This window comes from Geotrypetes seraphini, chromosome 3 (genome assembly GCF_902459505.1).
Source record: "Geotrypetes seraphini chromosome 3, aGeoSer1.1, whole genome shotgun sequence".
Lineage (NCBI taxonomy): Eukaryota > Metazoa > Chordata > Amphibia > Gymnophiona > Dermophiidae > Geotrypetes > Geotrypetes seraphini.
The window spans coordinates 367,211,341-367,234,447 of record NC_047086.1 but is presented as its reverse complement, the minus strand read 5'-3'; the positions used below and the strand labels follow the sequence as shown (position 1 = coordinate 367,234,447).

General features: G+C 42.8%; 1 protein-coding gene across 2 annotated transcripts in view; it reads right to left on the bottom strand.

The window, feature by feature from the left end:
• Positions 1–23,107, bottom strand: part of NPHP1 (nephrocystin 1) — a 118,483-nt gene that overhangs the window by 5,751 nt on the left and 89,625 nt on the right. For both annotated transcript variants that reach the window (XM_033935557.1, XM_033935558.1), the window contains 2 exons: positions 18,595–18,707; positions 13,975–14,048 (listed from right to left, as the gene is read on the bottom strand). In XM_033935557.1, coding sequence (XP_033791448.1) covers positions 13,975–14,048; positions 18,595–18,707 — 187 coding nt within the window. The remainder of the gene's footprint in view (positions 1–13,974; positions 14,049–18,594; positions 18,708–23,107) is intronic.

The window sequence follows — 23,107 nt, the reverse complement described above, 5'->3', positions numbered from 1 at the left end:
ATTTCTTTTATTTAGGTTTTATTGTTCTATTACTGTTATCATATATATTTCCTACTGCTAGCCCCAACATAATGAGAAGCAGCCATCCAGCGACCACCACAATTTAAAGGTACCGCTGGGGGGCAGGGACATTATTTAAAGATGCCAGGTATATATTAGTATACAATTTGGTTCAGAATGTTTTTTTCTTGTTTTCCTTCTCTAAATCTAGGGTGCGTCTTATGGTCAGGTGCGTCTTATAGTGTGAAAAATATGGTATATGAATCTGGTATGTCTCCAGAAGGGAACTGAGATAGCATTAGTTGCCATAGTGTTTGGTCCTGGATAGGAGCCAGCCCTATGAAGAGGATTGACTAGAACTACTGTATATTGAGTAAGAGTATAGGAGTAAACTTTTGAAAATGATTGGGGGTGCTGAACTCAAAACTCACAACCAATTTCCCCTTACCCACCCAAGAAAAACAAAATACATCTAGTACTGAATGACCAGCCTGTATCTAAATATGAAGAGCAGGGCAGGTAATGTCAACAAAGCAAATTCTAGGGTCCTGCCATTTTCTCCTCCCCCTCGCATCTTGTTGGCATCATACTCTTTCTCTCCATTTGGGCCATCTACAGCATTTTTCTCCAATAAGTCCCTCAGCCCATCATCTATATCATAATCTTTTCCTTCAATTTTTTTCACTTTTTCTTAATTTCTTTTTCCTCCAGTTCTTCCTTACCCTCTTTTCCCCTCCCTACTCCACTTTTTAATTTTTTCTCCTTTTGCACAGACATAATTTGATGTTTTACATTTGGTGATAGGAAATTTAATAGCTCTCTTCCTACTCCACTCCTGAAATCTTTTTAGCCTGTTCTACTTTTCATTTTCCCTTCACACAGCATTATCCCCAATCTCATCTTCAACCAGTTCAGAGCTTGGAGTTCATCAGGGTTTTCTTGGACACAGTCCAAGGCTGAACTTTTCTAGACAGAGAGTAAACAATATTGTCCAATTGTCTTTAAAAATCTCCAATGCCAAGCACATTTTTACTTGGTAGATACTGCGCCTCTTCAGTCACATGGCTTCAACAGTTCATGTAACACCACTATCTCGACTTCATTTCTTGATGCCTCAGTGGACTCAAGTCACAGGGGTGCTCTGAGCTCAAGTTACGCCAGCTCACATTCAAGTTACACCTGAGCTCACAATCAAGTTACACCTCTCTGTCCAATGGTGGGTGGATCCACACAGTCTAACTCAGGATCTCTTGAGGTGAGCTCCTCAACCAATCACCATGGATGCCTCGATGACTGGTTGAGGAGCTCACCTCAAGAGCCTCTATATACAAGGTTTTTGATACCTACAGGAAATAACTCATTACATCAACCTCTTAAAATTATGGGCAATCAGGAATACCCTCAAGACATTCCAGGATCACCTCCTCCATCAGGTAATCTTTATCCACAAGGACAACCAGGTTGCAATGTAGTACTTGAACAAATAAGGAGGAACAGGTTCTTACCACCTCTGTCAGGAAGCAATCTGCATATGGACCTGGCAGCTGCTCAGGGAATATTTCTCAGAGCTATTTATTTATTCAGAAAACAGAATGCTCTAGCAGACAAATTGAGAAGAGTTCTCCAGCCTCATGAGTGGTCCCTCAGCATGTCTGTGCTTCATCAAATTTTCGAAATGATAAGATTTCTTCACTTTTCCTCAGAACACAAACTTCCCTGCTTCTGTTCCAAGTTCTATGCTCCCAACCAGGTAGTCCTGGCCCTAATCTTAGTCAATCAGCTTGTTCTTCGATTCTGTGGCAACAATTTGAAAAAAAAGTATGGATTACTCCTGTACTTAAGTCATCGTTGGATCCATCTGATCCTCTTAACTTTCACCTTATTTCTAACCTTACCTCATGAAAAAGGTTATCAGCAGCTACTTGATTTCTCAAATAATGAATGCTTTTCCATCCTTGCCAATCTGGCTTCCATCAAAGGTATAGTACTGAAACCATAATTACTGCTCTCTTGAACAACTATTTCTTTGGACAAGGGACACATCTCTCTACTGATGGCCCTAGAGCTTTCTGTGGATTTTGATCTTGTGGATCACAACCTTCTATCCTGGTTGTCTGACACTGGCAACTCTGGTCTAGTACTAAAATGGTTTTCTTCATTTTTGCATAATCACACATTTGTGGTTTCCTCAAGATCTTCTACTTCTTCAGTTTACACTCTTCCCTGTAGGATACCATAGGGTTCCATACTGTCCCCTATACTGTTCAATCGTTTCATTAGCAATCCTGATTCATTCTTTGGGGATCAAATTTTATATTTATGCCAGACATTTTGCTTGTATTTTCTGTTTCAATATTGATATTCATCCTTTCAGAATTGTCTCTCAAGTCTGGCCTCTTGGATTTCCTCCAACAAGCTGAAATTTAATATTGCTTGCTGGATTACAAGGACTTTGGCACAAGCAACTTTTACACCTCTTCTCTTCAGATTACCTGTTCACCTGTGACATCCTTTCCATACTTAGGAGTTTGGTTTGACTCGCAATTATCATTTATGAAACATATTTCTGAAATTGCTCAGTGAGGATTTTCTTCTCTTCATTTCCTACATGCTGTTAGGTTCCTCTTGGACTTTGATTCTTTGCAAACTTCTTTACATGCTTTTCTTACATCCCGTTTAGACTAATGCAATGTAGTGTTCACAGGCCTTCCCTAATCTCAGCTAAAACTTCTTCAAATCCTACAGAATTGTACAACCTGTTTTCTCTTTAAATCTAACCATTACAATCACATTGCTCTGCTTCTAACCCGACTACATTGGCTCCCGGTTAGATTTCATATCCCTTTTAAAATACTTACATTGGCACATAAAAGCTTATTACTCAAATGATCGCCTTATCTTTCGACTCTTACCACTTCTTACACTCCATCACATTCCTACTTGATGCTAACCACTTAGCTCTCCCCAACCCCAGCCTCGTTCATTTCATCAAACAGCTTTTGTCTTTCTAGCAACCAAACTCTGGAATAATCTCCCGAAGGAAATACACACTGAAGAATCCTTTTCCAAGTTTAAGTCACTTCTAAACTCTTTTTGCTTCCAATAAGCCTTCTGACTCAAACCTCTATTTGTAGCAGGGAATTGACCCTGTTCTACAGCATGCCTGAATATTTAATACAAAATTCTCTTGGGGGGGGTGTAAACTCCTATTGCAAATGGAGCTCTTTTTTGTTTTTAATAGTAATTTTATCTTCTACAATGCCTGGATTCTATGTTGGAATACAAAGTATAGCAAATTTTAATAAACAAACATATAGCAGAATTAGAAATGGTTCAATGAAGAGCAACAAAAACAATAAAAGTAATGAACTCCTCTCAAATGAGGAAAGGTTAAAGAGGTTACAGTTTTTCATCCTGCAAAAAGAAGGCTGACAGGAGATATGATTGAGGTCTACAAAATCCTGAGTGGTGTAGAATGAGCAAAAATGAATTGATTTTTTTACTCTTTCAAAAAGTACAAAGACTAGGGGACACTCAATGAAATTAAATGGAAATACTTTTAAAATAAATAGGAGGGAATATTTTTTCACTCAAAGAATAGTTAAGCTGTGGAACTTATTGCCAGAAGATGTGGAAACAGTGGCTAGCATAGCTGGTTTAAAAAAGATTTGGACAAGTTCCTGGAGGAAATATCCATAGTCTGCTATTGACACAGACATGGAGGAAGCCATTGTTTGCCCTGGGATCAGTAGCATGGAATGTTGCTACTATTTAGGTTTCTCCATAAGATAAACATGGATGGTTCTTGAAAATATTTGAACTCGGATAGGATGTTGTTATAAGACCCGTTTTGTTTTATAACTATTTGGGTTGGGAGGGGGGAGAATATAATGTGCGTATACAAAAGAAAAATGTTCTGTTTTGTCTACTATGTTTACATGCACTTTGACATTTAATAAAATATTTAAACATAACTATTTGGGTTTCTGCCAGGTACTAGTGACCTAGCTTGGCCACTATTGGAAACAGGATACTGGGCTAGATGATACCACTGGTCTTACCCAGTATGGATATTCTTATGTTCTTATTAAATTTTGTATGCTTCCCCTCTGATACTTCTCTTAGGAAAAATCTTCTCAAGCTGCATTGTAATCAAGGAACCATGATATTATTTGTGCCCTACTGGCCATGTAAAATTTGGTTCCCTCTCCTTCTAGAACAGGGGTCTCAAAGTCCCTCCTTGAGGGCCGCAATCCAGTCGGATTTTCAGGATTTCCGCAATGAATATGTATGAGATCTATGTGCATGCACTGCTTTCAGTGCATATTCATTGGGGAAATCCTGAAAACCCAACTGGATTACGACCCTCAAGGAGGGACTTTGAGATCCCTGTTCTAGAATAATCATCCATAGAACCGTGGAGATTAGATCCTTTTCAAACACTAATCACACAGAACGAAGGGTCCTTCCTTTACTTGGACTCCCACTCCCTCATCTTGACAACGTCGTTCTTGCAGACATAGACTTAGCTTCCATACATCTCTCAGTTGATGTTTCTGCGCTACTCCAAGCTTCAAGCCTTCTACACAGAAGTGTTATCAATTTGAATGGAAGAGATTCTCCATCTGGTGTGTATCAAGAGCATCACACCCTATATATACCCTTTTCTATCCTTCCTGGACCACCTCCTCCATCTTTCTAAAACTGGTTTAAAAACAAGTTCTTTCAGAGTACACTTGAGTGCTATTAGCACTTTCCACTCAAAGATAGATAATAAACTTATCTTTGTTCATCCTCTGGTGGCTTGGTTTATGAAAGGGTTGTTTCACACCAAACCTCCTATCAAACCGCCTCCAGAAGCATGGGACTTTAATATCATCCTCTTTGGCCTCATGAAAATTCTATTTGAACCACTTCACTCCTGCTCTCAAAAATTTCTTACATGGAAAGTCATTTTTCTCATTGCACTCACTTCTGCCAGGTGATTAAGTGAAATTCAAGTTCATGTGGCAGATCCACCTGATTTTATCATGACAGGGTAGTTCTCCAAACCCATCCAAAATTCCTCCCTAAGGTAGTATTGGAATTCTACCTTAATCAGTCCATTGTTCTTCCTGTCTTCTTCCCTTAGCCACACTCTCATCCTGGTGAGGCAATACTTAACACATTAGACTGCAAGCATGCTTTAGCTTATTATTTGGACTGTATAAAACCTCATAGGAAGTCTCTCACTCTTTGTATCCTTTGATCTTAACAATTTAGGGATGTCCATCTTCAAACATAGCATCTCTACATGGCTGGCTGATTGTACCCACACAGAGGTGGTATATCAAATCCATGACAAGTTTCAAGTTTTATTAATTTTAATATACCGACCATCGACATGCATCTAGCCGGTTTACAATACTAAAAAAATGCTTAGGCTGGGCTGATCATCCATGGCCGTATTACAACTCATAATGTGAAAGCTATATTTGCCTCAGTAGCCCATTTTTGCTCTGCCTCTATTGAGGAAATCTGCAAAGCAGTAACATGGTCTTCTATTCCCACCTTCACCACTCACTACTGTTTGGAGCAAGATTCCAGATGGGATAGCTGATTTGGAGAAGCAGTGCTGCACAATCTTTTTAATTCTTGAATGCAAACTCTGCCCTACAGTCCCTTTTTCCCACCAGGCTCATATTTTACTCAATTATCAACTTGGATTTTACACGATGAGCCTAGCAGCTAGAGTCGCACATGTGAGAATATTATGCCTGTTTGTCCTCGGAGAAAGCAAAGTTACTTGCCTGTAGCAAGTGCTCTCCAAGGACAAGCAAGCATATGGTCTCATATCCCTCCCGCCTCTCCTAGAGTTGGCTTCTTAGCTTTTCTATGGCTGATCCTGCACTCGAGCATTGGCTGGGAAGGCACCTGTGCATGCACAGTGGGGGAACTGCTGAAAAAATTTAAAGTGAAAAAGCACTAAGGCAGTATCCGCACTGGGCTCCATGAATGACGTCACCTACATATGAGAATAAATGCCTGCTGTCCTTGAAGAACACCTGATTCAGGTAAGTAATTTTGTTTTCTTGTAGATTTTATTTTTATGAATCATTCGGCCCCTCTATCATCTTCTTTGAAGCTCAGGTCAAATTGTAAAAAATTGCTTCCATTTACTGCAGTTTTATCTTGAAATTTGTTACCTACTGAGCTTAGACCAGAGCAATGCCATCTGATTTCGACAACTGAAATTTTGGATTTTTCATAAGAACATAAAAATAGCCTTCTGGGTCAGAGCAATGGTCCATCAAGCCCAGTAGCCCATTCTCACAGTGATGCAGCAAAGGAAATCCCCAGCGGGACAGGCCAGAAGCAACCAGTTCCGAGCGCTGCCTCTTCCCATCGGCTAACACCACTGCTACTTTGGGAAGCCCGTATGTCAGATCTTATTGTGGGGGGAGCTGCACAGAGGGATATGAGAGATAGAAATCTGCTGCATATGGGGAGAGAGAAAAAGAATAGTTGGGCATGGGGTAAAGGAGAGGAAGGAAGAGATGCAACAAAGAGATAGAGGGTGAAAGGGAGAAATCCTGCATATGGTGGAGGGGAGAGAATGGAAAGCTGCTGCACATGGGGGGAGAGAAGAGAGAGGAAGACTTGTTGGATATGGGCTGGAGAAGAGGAAGTGAGATGTAACAAACAGGTAGAAAGTGATGAGGGAGAAATCCTGAATATGGTGGAAGGGAGGGAGACATGCAAGGAGAAGTGAGAAGGAGAAATGTTGGACATAGGGTGGAGGGCAGGAAGAGATGGTGCTTGGGGAGAGAAAGAAATGTTGCACATGATAATGGAGGGGAGGAGTTGCATGGAGGGGAATAGAGAGGTTTGACCCAGAGCACAAGGCAGGAAAAGAGAGAAAGAGATGGTAGACAATGGGAAAGAAACAAAAATATTGGATATGGCAGTGGAAGGGAAGGTACAGAGATGGATGGTGAGCATGGAGAAAGAAGAAAACATCAAGTGGGCAGGAGACCCTGGTGAGCGAGTTAACAGAAGATAAACAGAAACCAGAGCCTGAGACCAATATGATTTGATCAGACCACAAAATGTAGAAAAAATTAATTTTACTTTCTATTTTGTGATTACAGTACGTCAGATTTGAAATGTGTATCCTGCCAGAGCTGGTGTTAGACAGCAAGGGTGTGCTAGGGCCTAACAGAAAGAGAAAAAGTCATTTTTGTTTGTTTACACCACTTCGCTGACATGGGGTTGGAGATGGCAAAGAGGGATGGGGTGGAAGGTAAGGCTATAAAATAAATCTGCCAGGACATTTGAAAAAAATGCCCAATAGGGTAGAAAAAATGAATCAAATAAAAAAATCAATACAATGGACCAAATCAAATCAAACTGAAAAATTTTTCCCTGAATCGGGCAGCACTAGTATGCACCATTTTTTGAAAAAAACACTTTAATTATACTATCATACCAGTTCTATACAGTACATATGGAAATATCAGTGCTAATATGAATCTAGATGTACATTTGTGTAATAAATGATTTTACAAAATGCACTGAATCCTGTCACATTTAGCTTAATCTATATCCTTCAGATTAACACTCTTCATCAGTTTTGAACAATATTTATCCCTGGGTGAACACACTATATGGCTCAAACAAAGTTTATTCTTTGCTCATGCTAACACTCCAATTTGTGTGGGTGGTGGTTTTTTTTTTCCTCTAAAGGGTGGAGAGGATAAATTACAGGTTTTCAAAACTTGCTTGTCCAAGATTTTTCAATATATATATCTATTACTTCATGCCACACCCATTGTCACGATCACCAGAGAATAATAAATCTACCCACCTGAGAAACAAACCTTTATAAATAAGGAATAATGGCAGTACAATAGCTTACGGTACTGGAATGGTATCCTTCTATTACATGGCAAATTAATACTGAGATAAAGTCAAAAGTTATTTATTGACATATTAACAAACATATTAGATGCTAGCAGATAAAGAGGCCCTTGTACTAAAGTGCCTCCTTCTATCATACGTATGTTAAGTTTAAAGCCTGGTATGGTAAATGCAAGAGGTCTGCCCAGCATCTGCCCTGTATCTAGCAGGGACAGCAGACACTTTTCACATGGGCATCGCATTGCATGCCAGGGTAGACAGTGTAACTCCACTATGTGCTATTTGCCTAAGGGTATAATGCAACCCCAGTGTACTCTACTTATCCTGCACCCCATTAGATATTCCTCAACAGTACCCATGTTCCTCAATCAGATTCCCCCCAGAAGACCTCAACATCCAGTCCAATCCCCCCCACACAAATTCCTCCCCCTGAATGTAACTTCTTAGTGAAGTCTCATCCCTGCCATAAAGCCCCCCTTCCCCTCCAAGCACCCCTAGGACTTACCCAGAGATAATTCTTGGTCAACTCGAAGGGTTCTGGGTGTCAAAATGACACTAATGATCCCTAGCAGTAGTCTCAAAGTACCACCGCGATACTACTACTAGGAGTTGGTCTCTGGCATAGCGATTAGAGCTACAGCCTCAACACCCTGAGGTTATGGGTTCAAACCTGGGCAAGTCATTTAATTGTCCCCTGCCCCAGGTACATTAGATAGACTGTGAGCCTACCGGGACAGATAGGAAAAATGCTTGAGTACCTGATTTGTAACCCATTCTGAGCTCCTTTATGAGGACAGGCTAAAAAATCAAATAAATGGTGAAATGTGAAATTTATTAGAAAATGTGAAAACAATGGGCAAAAGTCTACCAGCAATTTGAGCTAAGTATCTTAAAGCCGAGCACCAGGCTGTACGGAAAAGGCCATTTATAGAGAGTGACGTTACTGCTGTAGTAGAGTGCCAAATAGTTTCGGTGACATAATAATGACTGCTTTCTCATCTCACTTTACTATTCATTACAACCCCTCCCACTCTAAAAACACAGCAAGTTTCTGCCTTGCCCAGTTCAAGACTTTCCCTAAAATGCTTCCGGTGCTTCCTTTTCTATTACCTTCATCGGGGAATTCATTTCACAAAATTAAACTGAGAGAATGAACCCAACTGACTTTTACCTGATTAAAGCTGTAATTCTGTACTTGCTCCATGTCAACATTTAAATTTTAATGTCATGCAGAACAGTCATTAAACAATGTAAACTGATGACAGCAGTGGTGGACCTAGGGCTCCTTTTACTAAGCTGCGTTAGGGCTTTAATGCGTGGAATAGTGTGTGTTACATTGCCGCGCACGCTAGGCTTTAACACTAGCATTGAGCTGGCGTTAGTTCTAGAAGCGTAGAGTGCAGTAATTTCCTGCGTGCGCTAAAAACGCTAGCGCACCTTAGTAAAAGGAACCACTAAGGTATGTCACGCCAGGGCTAATCATTTGTTAACACCCCCCCCCCAATATAAAAAAATATTTTAGCTATTATTTATTTCTATAGCCCATCTTCTCCCAAATAGCTCAGTTTAATATTAACAGTTTTACAATATACCGTATGTACTCAAATATAGGACAAGATTTTTGGGCCCAAAAATGGGGGGACTCATTCTATATTCGAGTCATCACCCGGTGACCACCCTACACACTCCTGGACTAGCTGCAGGCCTGTCGTTAGGCTGGGACAGGAGGGATCCCTCCCATCTCCCGTCCAAAACCAACAATTTTTTTACCTCCCCTCCCCCACATACCTTTTCCCTGGTGGTCCAGTGGTGTATGGGCAGGAGCGAGCTTTCCGTATTCCTACCCCTCCTTCTGATCTCACGGCCAGCAGCCAGCGGTACACCCGGGCTGGCATGCAGGAGAAGCTTTTCGAGCTCCCACCCAGCCCTGCGCTGCTTCCTCAATGGTTGCCGTCAGTTCTCACAGGACTCGCTGCACTTGCGAAAACAGGCGGCAGCCATTCAGGGAGCGGTGCACGGACGGGCAGGAGCTTGGAAAGCTTGCTCCTGCATGCCGGCCTGGGTGCACCACTGGCTGTTGGCCACGAGATTGGAAGGAGGAGCAGGAATGTAGAAAGCTCGCTACTGCCCATACACCATTGGACCACCAGGGAAAAGATACACGGGGGGTGTGTGTGTGTGTAAAAAATTGTTATTATCGGCCGGGACATAAGATGGGAGGAGGGGATCCCTCCTATCCCAGCCTACCACTAGATAACTAGAGGGGGAAGAGGGTACAGAGAAGGACGGTGGGACAGGGTGCAGAGCCTGGCAGGGGGAGGGAACAGGGTGTAAAGCCTGGCAGGGAGTGAGGGGGGGGGCTGGGTTCAGAGCCTGACAGGGAAGGGGGTTGAATTCAAAGCCTGGTAGGGCAGGGAGGGAAGGGGGCTGGGTGCAGAACTTGGCAGGGAGGGGGGCTGAGCGCAGAGCCTGGCAGGGGAGGGTGTGAGGGAGGAGACACTGGGTGCAGATCCTGGCAGGCATGGCACTTGACTATTAAGCCCCGTCTTATATTTGAGTCAACCATTTTTCCTCCTTTTTTGGGGAAAAATGGGGATCTTGACTTATATTTGAGTATATACAGTAATTAGAGAATGGCACAGGGACAAATTTGTCCCTGCAGGAACTCAATTTCTCCATCCCGTCCTCGTGTGTTTTGTCACTGTTCCTGTCCCTGCCTTAACTGCACAAGCCTTGAACACTTATGATTTTAAAGTGTTTGAGGCTTGTGCAGATGAGGATGAAGCTTGCAGGAATGGAGCAGGGATAGGAAAAGAACTCGCGGAGACAGGATGGGAAAATGAATTCCCACAGGGATGGAGAAAAATTTGTCCCCATATCATTCTCTAAATATAACATTATAAAGGGTTACAATCTCTCCAACCCCATGCAAGCGCTAAGGTGTAAATAAAAAATACATTTCCTCTCTCTGTTAGGTTCACGCTTGCTGTCTAACACCAGCTCTGGCAAGATATACATTTCAAATCTGACATATTATAACCACAAAATAGAAAATAATATTATTTTTTCTGCCTTTTGTTCTCTGGTCACTTTATTATTCAAATCATGTTGATTCCAGGCTCTGTTTTCTGTTTGTCTTCTGTTAACTCGCTCACCAGGGTCTCCTGCCCATTTGATGTTTTCTTCTTTCTCCACGCTCACCATCCATCTTCCATCTCTGTACCTTCCCTTCCATTGCCATATCCAACATTTCTGTTCTTTCCCCCTGTCTACCATCTCTTTCTCTCTTTTCCTGCCTTGTGCCCTGGGTCAAACCTCGCTATTCCCCTCAATGCAGCATCTCTCCCTTCCTCCCCTCCATTATCATGTGCAACATTTCTTTCTCTCTCCCCATGCACCATCTCTCCCTGCCTTTAACCTTATGTCCAACATTTCTCCTTCTCTCTTCTCCATGTATGTCTCCCTCGCCTCCACCATATGCAGGATTTCTCCCTCACCCCTTTCTACCTGTTTGTTACATCTCACCTCCTCTTCTCCAGCCCATATCCAACAAGTCTTCTTCTCTCTTCTCTCCCCCCATATGCAGCAGCTATCCCTCCCTCCTATCCCCCTGTGTAGCAGCTTTCTATCCCTCTCTCATATCCTCCTGTACAGCAATTTTCCCTTCCCTCCCTCCCATCACCCCGTGTAGCACCTCTGGACCGAACCGGACACCCCACCGTGATATTTGACATCCTTTTGGCTTCCAACAACAGCAGCAGCAGTGGTGGCTGACTGTTAGAAGCAGCGCCAAATGGGTTATTTGCAGCCTGCTCCACCAGGGCTTCACTCTGCCGCATCATCAGTGGCACAGCAGAGGGAAGGCCCCAGTGGACTGGACCACAAGAAGCCTGTTCAGAGCGCTGCCTTCAATGGACAGCTACCATTAGAAAATGACACGGTGGCGGTTACCCGCGGCTAGCCACGTTTAGCCGCGGGTAACCCGCCGAAACTGGGAATAAAAACTAGCAGTCGCTGCGGGGATGGGGACAAGGCCATTCACCGCCCCGTGGACCGGTGAATGGTTTTGTTTCCGCAGTGAGGCAAAAGGATCACACGATCCCCGCAGCACCCCCCGCCTGCCCAATCGATCCTAGTGTTTAGCCAGCTCTCTCCCTTCTCCTCACCTTAGTTTGTAGGTCTTCTTTTTCAGCGACCCGCACACTATCAAAGAGCCGCCCACCCGCGGCTGCTCAGTGTTCGATCTTCTGCTCTGACACAACCGGAAACAGGAAGTTGCAGCAGAGCAGAAGATTGAACACTGAGCAGCTGCGCGTGCGCGGCTCTTTGGAAAGCGTGCAGGTCGCCGAAAAAGAAAGCCTGCAGTGCAAACTAAGGTGAAGAGAAGGGAGAGAGCTGGCTAAACACTAGGATCGATTGGGCAGGCGGGTGGGGGCTGCGGGACCGTGCGATCGTGGCGTGTTCCCGGCTCAAAGTGGAAGGAGGGAGTGAAAGGGAAAAGGATTCTGGGCCAAGGAGATGAAGACGGAAAGAAAAACCCACAGCAGGAAAGAAAGGGAAGGACAGGCAGGTGAGCCAGATGCTAGAAGCAGGGGGGGGGGGAAGAAAGAGGGAAAAAAGCTAGATGGGGTTGAAAAGAAGAGACACACTGGTATGGAAGAGGAAGATAGGGGAAATCTGGACACAGGAAGGTAATAGAAAGAGGGGAAATTATGTGCATGGGGCATAGGGATAGAGACATAAAGGAGACATGCCATGGGGATGGTATATGAACACAGGGGGGGGGGCAATGGCAGATACATAGGGGAGATATTAGAAATGGGGAAAATAGGAGCACAGAAGCGAGATGGTTTGTAGGGATGGGACAGGGTCCGAGCTCGCAGGCTCCAGTGGCTTGCACAAATTACATTGTAACGTGCCACGAAAATAAGAGGGAGGAAGGTAGATAGATAGGCCACGCGAGAGGAGCTGAAGGGTGGTAGAAAGGAACAGATGGTAAAGGAGGGAGGGAAGGGTGGTGGTGGAAAGGAATAGAACAGACATTGAAGGAGGGTGGAGAGGAACAGACCCTGAAGGGAAATGTGGAAGACAGAGTGGGAAGAAGACAGATGCCAGACTATGGGGGAGCGGAGGGAAGAAAATGGGTGCTAGACCAATTGGGGGGGGGGGGTGAAGGGAGAGGCACAGTAACAATAAATGGAAGACGCAGAGAGAAGACACACAGTGGATGGAAGGAATTGAATGAGAAGATGTGGAAAGCAGAAACCAGACAACAAAGGTAGAAAAAAAATTCTATTTATTTATTTATTTTTTGCTTTACGAGAAAGTAGTATATTAGTTGTGTTGATAAAAATTTATAAACAAAGCCCTGCCAGCTGAACATCTCTTTCTCTAGTTCAGCAGCCAGAACTTTGATTTATAAGGAAGGAATAAGCTAAATATTACAGTACTAAGGCTTATAAGGATGCAGCGGGGACGGGGACGGTGACGGGGCGGTGAATGGGATGGCGGTGACAGTAACGGGGTGGTGAAGGGAATGGCGGTGACGGGGCGGTGCAGAGGATGGTGGGCCGGGGACGGGGCGGTGACGGGGACAGATTTTTTTTCCCCGTGTCATTCTCTAGCTACCATCACTGCTGGTGCTGCTTTAGAAGGCAGGCCCGGAGGTATCTGAGTTCTCTCTTTGTCAGCAGCTTTAACTCACTGCTCTGCCAGCATCAGACCTTCCTCTCTACTGGTCCCGCTTACTTCCTGCTTCCGCGACAACAGGACCAGGCAGAGAAGAAGGCCCAATGCCGCAGAGCAGAAAAGTCCCTGGACCATGACTCTGACCCTGGGAGTACCCCTTCACAATCTGTACCTGAGGCGGACTGCCCCTGCCCCCCCCCCCCTTGGTATGCCACTGGAAGTTTGAGACAGCTCTGAGATGGCTTAACCATTCACGTTGCTAACAACAAAATGTAATGAAATTGCAGGTGTAGAGGGAAAAACATTGCTCAATATAGGAGAAGAGACAAATCTGTGTAATAAAATTCTTTTTTTTTTTTCCATTTTAAAATATTTCTCATCACATACCCTGAGTGCATCCATAATATCAGGCTGCTCCATGAGTCTTGGAAAAGTTGCTAGAACGGGGCTACAGATTAAGTCTGAAATTAAAGAAAAATTTTTTAAAAACTCATACATTAATTACAGTTAGCCAAGATAAGATGGAGAGATAATTATCTTCAAAATAAATGTACCATGACAAAGATGAGTTTCCAAAGCTATCCAGTTCAATTACTCTGGTGATAAAGCCTTCAAACAAGGCAATATAGCTTTTGGAAATTTAAATTAAAAAGTATTTAAAAAAATACGTTAAACAGGGATTACCTGATTTTTAGAGTTAGTTCCAAGTTTGCCAGTAGAGGGATAATGCATAAATCTCTTAGCTGTGTATTTTACTACTGTTACTGTTAATTATTTCTATAGCGCTACCAGACATACGCAGCGCTATACAGAGTCACAAAGAAGATAGTTTCTGCTCAAAAGAGCTTACAATCTAAACAGACAGACAAACAGGATGTTATGGATACAGTTAAGGGGAACAGTTAATCTGCTGGCTGGGTCGGAGGGCATAGGGAGTACAGGACAATCAAGCCATTGTGACATCACTGATGAGGTTGGCTCTTAGGCATTGGTGGAATGAGGCATTATGACATCACAATCTCAGAGCTCTGCTTCCCACAGACTGAAACTCTTCACACTACTACTACTACTATGAATTATTTCTATAATGCTGTCAGACGCACCCAACGCTGTACAGTCACAAAGAAGAAGACAGTCCCTGCTCAAAAGAGCTTACAATCTAAACAGAAAAACAGGGTGCCATGGATACAGTTAAGAGGAACAGTTAATCTGCTGGCTAGGTTGGTGGGCAGTGGGGAATAGGGTTATGGATTGAAGGCTTTATCAAAAAAGCACAGTTACTTACCATAACAGGTGTTATCCAGAGACAGCAGGCAGATATTCTCAACATATGGGTGACGTCATCCATGGAGCCCCGATGCGGACAGCTTCACAAGCAGACTTGCTTGAAGAACTTTTAGAAAGTTTGCGACTGCCACACCGTGCATGCGCGACTGTCTTCCTGCCTGAGGTAGGGCGCGCGTCTCCTCAGTTCAGATAGCTAGCTAAGAAGCCAGCCAGGGGAGGTGGGTGGGTTGTGAGGATATATGCCTGCTGTCCCTGTTATGGTAAGTAACTGTGCTTTATCTCAGGACAAGCAGGCAGCATATTTTCAACATAAGGGTGACCTCCAAGCTAACCAGAGTGGGATGGTGGGAGGGTTGGCAATTCAGGAGACTAAATTTTGTAATACTGCCTGGCCAAAGTGGCCATTCCGTCTGGAAAAAGAATCCAGACAATAATGAGAGATGAATGTATGAACCGAGGACCAAGTGGCAGCTTTGCAGATTTCCCCAATAAGAGTAGATCTAAGGAAAGCTAAAGATGCCGCCATGGCTCTAACTTTATGGGCTGTGACTCGACCCTCTAGATGCAGTCCAGCCTGAGCATAGCAGAAAGAGATGCAAGCTCCCAACCAGTTGGAGATGGTGCACTTGGAAACTATATGTCCCAACTTGTTTGGATCAAAGGAGACAAAACGTTGAGGAGAAGATCGCTGTGGCTTAATCCTTTGCAAGTAGAAAGCCAAAGCACTCTTACAGTCTAGAGCAGGGGTCTCAAAGTCCCTCCTTGAGGGCCGCAATCCAGTCGGGTTTTCAGGATTTCCCCAATGAATTTGCATTGAAAGCAGTGCATGCACATAGATCTCATGCATATTCATCGGGGAAATCCTGAAAACCCAACTGGATTGCAGCCCTCAAGGAGGGACTTTGAGATCCCTGGTCTAGAGTATGAAGAGCTATTTATCCAGGATGAGAATGAGGATTTGGAAAAAACACTGGAAGAACAATGGATTGATTGAGATGAAATTCTGAAACCACTTTAGGTAAGAATTTAGGATGAGTATGGAGGACCACCTTGTCATGATGGAATACTGTGAAAGGTGGGTCCGCTACTAAAGCTTGTAGCTCACTGACTCTGGGAGCAGACGTGAAAGCAATGAGAAAAACCACTTTCCAAGTGAGATATTTCAGATGAGCCGAAGACATTGGTTCAAATGGAGGCTTCATCAACTGAGCAAGAACAACATTGAGATCCCAAACCACTGGAGGTGGTTTGAGGCTTAACATTGAAAAGTCCTTTCATGAATCTGGAAACCACGGGATAAGCAGAGAGGGGTTTCCCTTCTATAGGCTGATGGAAAGCAGCAACTGCACTGAGATGGACTCAAATGGATGTTGATTTGAGGCCTGATTGGGATAAATGCAACAGGTAATCCAAAACTGAAGACAAGGAGGTAGATTGAGGCTCCTTGTGATGAATGGTGCACCAAGCAGAAAACCTAGTCCATTTCTGGTTGTAACATTGCCTAGTGGTAGGCTTTCTGGAAGCCTCTAAAATGTCCTTGACAGATTGAGAGAACTGTAGATTGGCAGTTATGTTGAAAGGTACCAAGCTGTCAGGTGCAGAGACTGCAGGTTGGGATAAAGCAGAGATCCCTGATTCTGTGTAAGCAGAGACAGAAAAACTGGTAGCTCCCTGCTGCTGAGTTGAAGTAGAAGGGAGAACCACGGTTGTCTGGGACACCGAGGAGCTATCAGAATCATGATGGCATGTTTGTGTTTTAGTTTGACGAATGTCTTGAGAATGAGAGGAAATGCATACAGAAACTGATCGTCCATTCCAGAAGAAAAGCATCTGCCTCCAGATGGTGAGGAGAGTATATCCTGGAGCAGAACTGAGGCAGTTTGTTGTTGTGGGGAGACGCAAAGAGATCTACTTGAGGAGTTCCCCACTCAGAAAAAATTTTATGGAGAGGTGACGAACTGAGTGTCCATTCGTGAGGTTGCAGAAGACGACTCAATTTGTCTTCCAATTTGACTCAATTTCTCTCCTTGAATGTAGACCGCTTTCAGAAAGGTTTTGTGAAGAATTGCCCAATTTCAAACCTTCTGAACTTCCTAGCAAAGAGGGAGAGATCCTGTTCCTCCCTGCTTGTTGATGTAGTACATGGCAACTTGATTGTCTGTACAAAGGAGGACTTCTTGGTCATGAAGAAGATGCTGAAAAACTTTGAGAGCATTGAAAATCACTTTGAATTCCAATAGATTTATGTGACACCGACAATCTGTTCTGGACCAATATCCTCGAGTACGGAGACCATAAAGATGAGCCCCCCCCAAGCGTAGGCCGAGGAATCTTTCGTGAGGACCCTCTGATGAGGGGGCGTTTGAAACAGTAAACCTCTAGAGAGATTGGAAGAGAGCAGTTTCAACGAAGGAGTCACTGTTATGTGCTGAGAGAGTGGGTCAAAAGCCTGCGCCCACTGAGATGCCAGAGTCCACTGAGGAATTCTGAGGTGAAGTCTGGCAAAAGGAGTCACGTAGATGAGTGAACTATAGAGGAGTGAACTGTAGAGGCCATGTGACCTAGCAGAACCATCATGTGTCTCGCTGAGAGTGAAGTGAGGGATCATACTTTTTGATAAAGCTGAATGAAAGCATTCTGACGTTGTTGAGGAAGGAATGCTCTGAGTAGCACAGTGTCCAGTACAGCTCCAATGAACTGTAGAGTCTGAGAGGGCTGTAGCTGGGATTTCAGAAAGTTGACTTCGAATCCAAACTTTAGAGGAACCAAATAGTCCATTGGGTTGCTACAATAACCCTCTGAGAAGTTAAATCTTTGATGAGCCAGTCGTCCAGGTAAAGGAAAACCTGAAGACCATGGTTGTGCAGAGCTGCTGCTACCACCACTAGGCACTTGGTGAAAACTGAGAGATGATGCCAGGCCGAAGGGTAGCATTCTGTCCTGAAAATAATGATTTCCCCTAGCATCTGGTCTACACAGCCAGGGCTGGTGTTAAACATGTGAGGGCCCAGGGCAATAATTAAGAATGGGTCCGCAGTCTGCCTAGGATTACCAGATTTTCCTGAAGGAAAATCCAGACCCATGGCCATGCCCCCAGGCCCACCTAGCTTCACCGTGTCCCGCCCCCAGCCCCACCCCCTTAACCTGTTCGTGCGTCAGGATGGCATCTGCGCATGCTCTAGAAGCGACTCAGAGACAAGCTGCAGGAGGCAGCGGGGTTACTATTTGCTTAGCAAGAGGCAAGGGCACCAGTGCTGGCTTCTCAGGAGTTCCAGCCTATCTTGAAGGCCCATACACTGGCTGCAAGGAGCATATTGACACTGCAGCCTCAAAAGGCCTTGAAACCACTCTGCATTGGACACTGGAACCCTTATTCTGTGTTATAAACCATTCTGAGCTGGCAATCAGATATATGAACTTATCATGCACTGATGATATCTAACTAAGCCTGATGGTGCAATCCCTGCTTTACTGAAGCTTATTAATAACTTTATAATAAAATTAACTGGACTAAATCCCAGCTTATACCATTCAGTGTGCATTGTGCTACTGTGGCCAATGTCATCCTGTTTGTCAATGGAGAAACATGAAAATCTTTTCTATAAAAAAAATTATACCACCTTGGGTCCCTCAATAGAGGCAGTTTACAAATCAAAATCAATAATAAAAACAATTAACATTATTGCAATAAATTTATTTTATCAGAACAAGAGTATTCACCTGCATTTTGTCTGCTCACTCTGTCTTTTAGAAGTGTATCACCAAGAATCTGTCGGTAAAATACCAACAGATGCACATTGCATAGACTGCCAATCAATGTTTCAGGAAGCAGACTAAGCAAGGGGAAGAAAAAAGAAGACAATACCTTAATACATTTATTGCACTTGGTTAAGAAGAACTGGAGATCCTGATTTAGAAAGTAAAAGATAACTAGTAGAAAATGTCATGACCCACAATGACATTGGACCCTTATTAGTTTCAATCTAAACTGGAATTGTCAACTTTTTAGTATTAACTATCAATCTACTAAACACACAAGTTAATTTATTTTTATTTACTTTATTCATTTACACCCCGCCTACAACTAAGGCTTACAATCATGTACATATTCAATACTGTAAAGCAAACATTCTTAATAATGAATTATCCATTATCACAGTAGAATAGTTCACTGGGGGCTTGGCTGCTATTCATAAAAACTTATCTTAATTAATCAAGAATGCTTTCATGAATAAGTGAATAACAGCTTCATGGTGTGCCTAAGCCATTCTAGAATACTAGCACAAACTCACACTGGCATGACAAAATGTAGGTACATCAGTAATGGCGGATCAATGGCTGGTGTAAGTTGGCACACCTTGGGGTCCCATAAAATGCATGCAATTGATAGTGGTTAAAGGAGACTTTAACCTTCATACTGAAACCACCATTGTTTTCCTTGACAAGATGGCAGCACTAGGATTCACACAGCTAAGGGGACGTGCCCGTGGCCTGCCCATGCTCTGTCTATGTACATCTTTTTGCAGTTATATATTAAATTATTTTGGTGCGTACTTTATAGAACAGCACCCAGCACCAATGGGCAAAAATGCCAATTACTGACACCAATGTACTTATGCATAAGTGCTATTATTCTATAACCTACTTGCTTATTTATCATCTAACATTAGGCACCGGCTTATAGAATTGCCTGCACTTGGATATTCAGTGACTCTAACAAGTGATACCACTGAAAAATCACATATAACCTTAAACAGATAGCAGATATAGCATTAAAAGGATAAGCAATTTGTGAAGGGTTACTTGGACAAAAATGTTATCCTTTTTAGTAGCAAAATTAAGCTGCTAGATGGATAACTGAATGGCCAGTCCTGTTGTACCCTTAACCATACCTATTTACCTCCAGTGTGCTAACCGATGTAGCACACCGAACCACTGTATATACATGGTATTCATGACACTTAACACACACTAATTTGTTAGCATGTGCACACCTTAGTAAGGACCTCTTAGGGCTAGATTTACAAAGCAAACCGATCGTGTACCGATTGGTTTGCTGGTTTGCAAGACCTTAGCGAGAAGATTTCCCTCCGGCCCAATTCACTAAAGTGTTTAGCGATCCCCTCCTGATCCGTGCATGCAAATGAGGGAAATGGCATGCAAATTTAGAAGGGCAGCAATTCACTAAACACTTTAGGTAACACCGATTGAGCTTGCCGATCAGAAAAGAAGCAACTGCTGAAGACAAATTGCTTCTATCCTGGCCGACTTTCCTGCCCTCTTCTGCCCTTTAAAACCACAGGCTCGCAATGCTTTTTAGCAGAGCAAGCCCGTGGTTTTAAATCCGCCACCACCACTGCCATCGGGCCCGACGCTGCCCACCCCGTCCCCGCAAATATGGCAGGAAGGATGCTAAATTAGGGAGGAGTCTAAGGAAGTCCATGATTGGCCAATCAGGGACTTCCTTAGTACCTCACTTACTAAGGAAGTCCCTGATTGGCCAATCCTCCCTAAGACTCGTCGCGGGAGGCATTGGAGCAGGAGGGATTGAGCATCCCTCCTGCTCCGTTAAAGGTACAGGGATGGGGGGTGGGTAGGGGGCATCCAGTGGGGGGTGGCATCAGGGAGTTGGTGGGACCCTCCTGCCATTACGTTAGTTTTTGGGTGGGACCGATGACAGGACGGAGTGGGAACACTCCTGCCATAATTTTTTTCAATGCAGCTGTGGGGCAGATTTTTTGGGGGGGTTAGGGGAGGGAGGGGGTTGGGGTATTTGTTGGGAGGGGGGTTAGTAGTTGTAGATATGGCAGGAGGGAGTGCCATAATTTTTCTAAATGCGGCTGCGGGGCAAATTTTTTGGAGGGTTCAGGGCACTTGTTGGGAAGGGGGGTTTAATTATTTTTTTAATCGGGCAAATATTTTGCATGGTTAAAACACACAAAATATCTGCCCGATTAAAAAAAAAAATTTATAAACAGCAGAAGCTATGACAGTAGTGACAGGAGGCTGTTTCTCCTGTCACTACTGTCAGGGCTTTAGTGATCCGTGCAGTTGGTTGGGAGCGTGCCTCCGATTGCTACCATTTGCATACAGATTGTTGGCGAATCGGTCGGCCTGACACACGGATCGGAGGGTTAGTGAATCTAGCCCTTAGTCTCCTTTTTTTTTTTAAATAATTCTTTATTCGTTTTCAAATTAAACAACAAGTGCACAAAAGAATATTTTACAACAAATTATTCCAGAATAGCACTTTGATATCTGTCATATAAACATCTAGTAAAATCAATAACCCCCCTTACCATCTACCCTTCATCATATTTTCAATAAAAATATACACATATTATATATCATAGTATAACATAATATGTAACATTATTTCCAACTCCCTCCCCCCATTAGTGTGCTAAAAAAGAAAACGAAAAGGAGAAGAGAAGAAGTGATGACTATTCACTACAATATTTTGCCAATGGCCCCCATATTTTTATAAATTTAGTATATCCAAGTTTCCAAGTTTATTACAAGATTTGATTAATTGCCTATTCCAGGTTCTAAGCGATGTACAGCTTAAATTACAAAGTTAGGGTAAATATACATAATTAGAACAACTTAATATTAAACATATTAAAATAGCATAAAAATACATAACATGACTAAACATATACAATAGGACAATGAACATACGTGATCACAAAAAGGTAAGGTTATGGGAAGAAATACAATTCAATATAAAAGAAACATTTAAGGTTAAAAAACATTAGGGAAAGGGGAAGAAATTTAATATAAAAAGTAGAAAAGATTTAATATAAAATGTAGAAAAAAATCAATTAATCACTAAAAGCATCTTTAAAAAGAAATCCCTTAAGTTTGCTCTTAAATTTGTCTAAAATTATTTCTTCTCTTAAATAAATTGGCAAGGCGTTCCAGGCTAGAGGAACCGTAACTGAAAAAATAGAATGTCGTCGTGTACCAATAACTTTTAATGATGGAACAACTAATAAATGTTGATCAGTTGACCGTAACACTCTTGAAGTATTATAGGGGATTAAAAGTTTATAAATAAAAGCCGGAGTTTTAAAAATTATTGATTTGAAAGTGAGCAAATTTAATTTTATATGTCCCTCTAAATAGCTAAAATAGCCCTTAGTCTCCTAATTTATTGGGAATTGCCACATAATCTAGTCCACCCACTGTCTTCAATTCCTAATTTTCTCAGATTGTAAATCACTTAGATACTAACTTGATTAGGAGTAAATCAAATAATCATGAGCTATGAGCTATGAACTATAACATAATATAAATCTTTATTTATATATTGTGAAAGTCTTTCAGTTTGAGACGGTTTACAGGAAAAATAGCTGAGGAGAATCAGCGAGCTACAGCAATGGAGAGAGGGCTGAAAATTGTATAGATTGCATAGAGAGAGGTTAAGCAGGGCTTTATAAGGAGGGAGATAAATAAATAGGAAGGCATGTTCATAGTCTTAGAGAAACAATGTGGAATAGAGTCAGTGGGTTGGAAGTTTTTTCATGGGAAATTTAAGAAGGGTTGTCTTGTTTGGGAAAGAGGAGCATTTTTAGGAGCTTTCTGAAGTGCATGTAAAAGGTTGATATTCTGACCAGTTGGCTCCATTCAGGATCTTTGGAGGCTGATTGGTAGGGTAGGAGTCTGTTGATGAGTCTCTTATGGGTGAATCCTTTAATTGAGGGGATGGCGATGAATGATTGAGGTCGAGTAGATTGTCCGGGTCTAGGGAATGTGAACTGATTGGTGAAGTAGTTGGGCAGTAGACCGTACAGAGCTTTGTAGAAGAGATATCTGAAATTGAAAAGTACTCGGCACTCAATTTTAAGCCAGTGAAGTTTTTGGTAAAAAGGTGTGATGTGATTGAATTTTTTCAGGTTGAATATGGGCCTCACTGCGGTGTTTTGGATGATGCTTAGTTTCCGGAAGTGTTTGCTTAGTCCTGCTAGGTAGATAATGTTGCAGTAATCTAGGATGCTTAGGACTGGACTAGGAGTTTGAAAGATGCCTGGTCAAAGTATTTTCTGATGGAACTGAGTTTCCAGAGTATGTTAAATCCTTTGCGTGTGACATGGTTGACATGGGCAGACATGGACAGTTATCTATCTAGATGCATGCCCAGGATTCTGATTGTGGAAGAGATGGGGAAGTTGGTGGTTCCCCTTAGGGTTATGGAGTTTATTGGCTGTGGCTAAGAAGAATTTTGTTTACT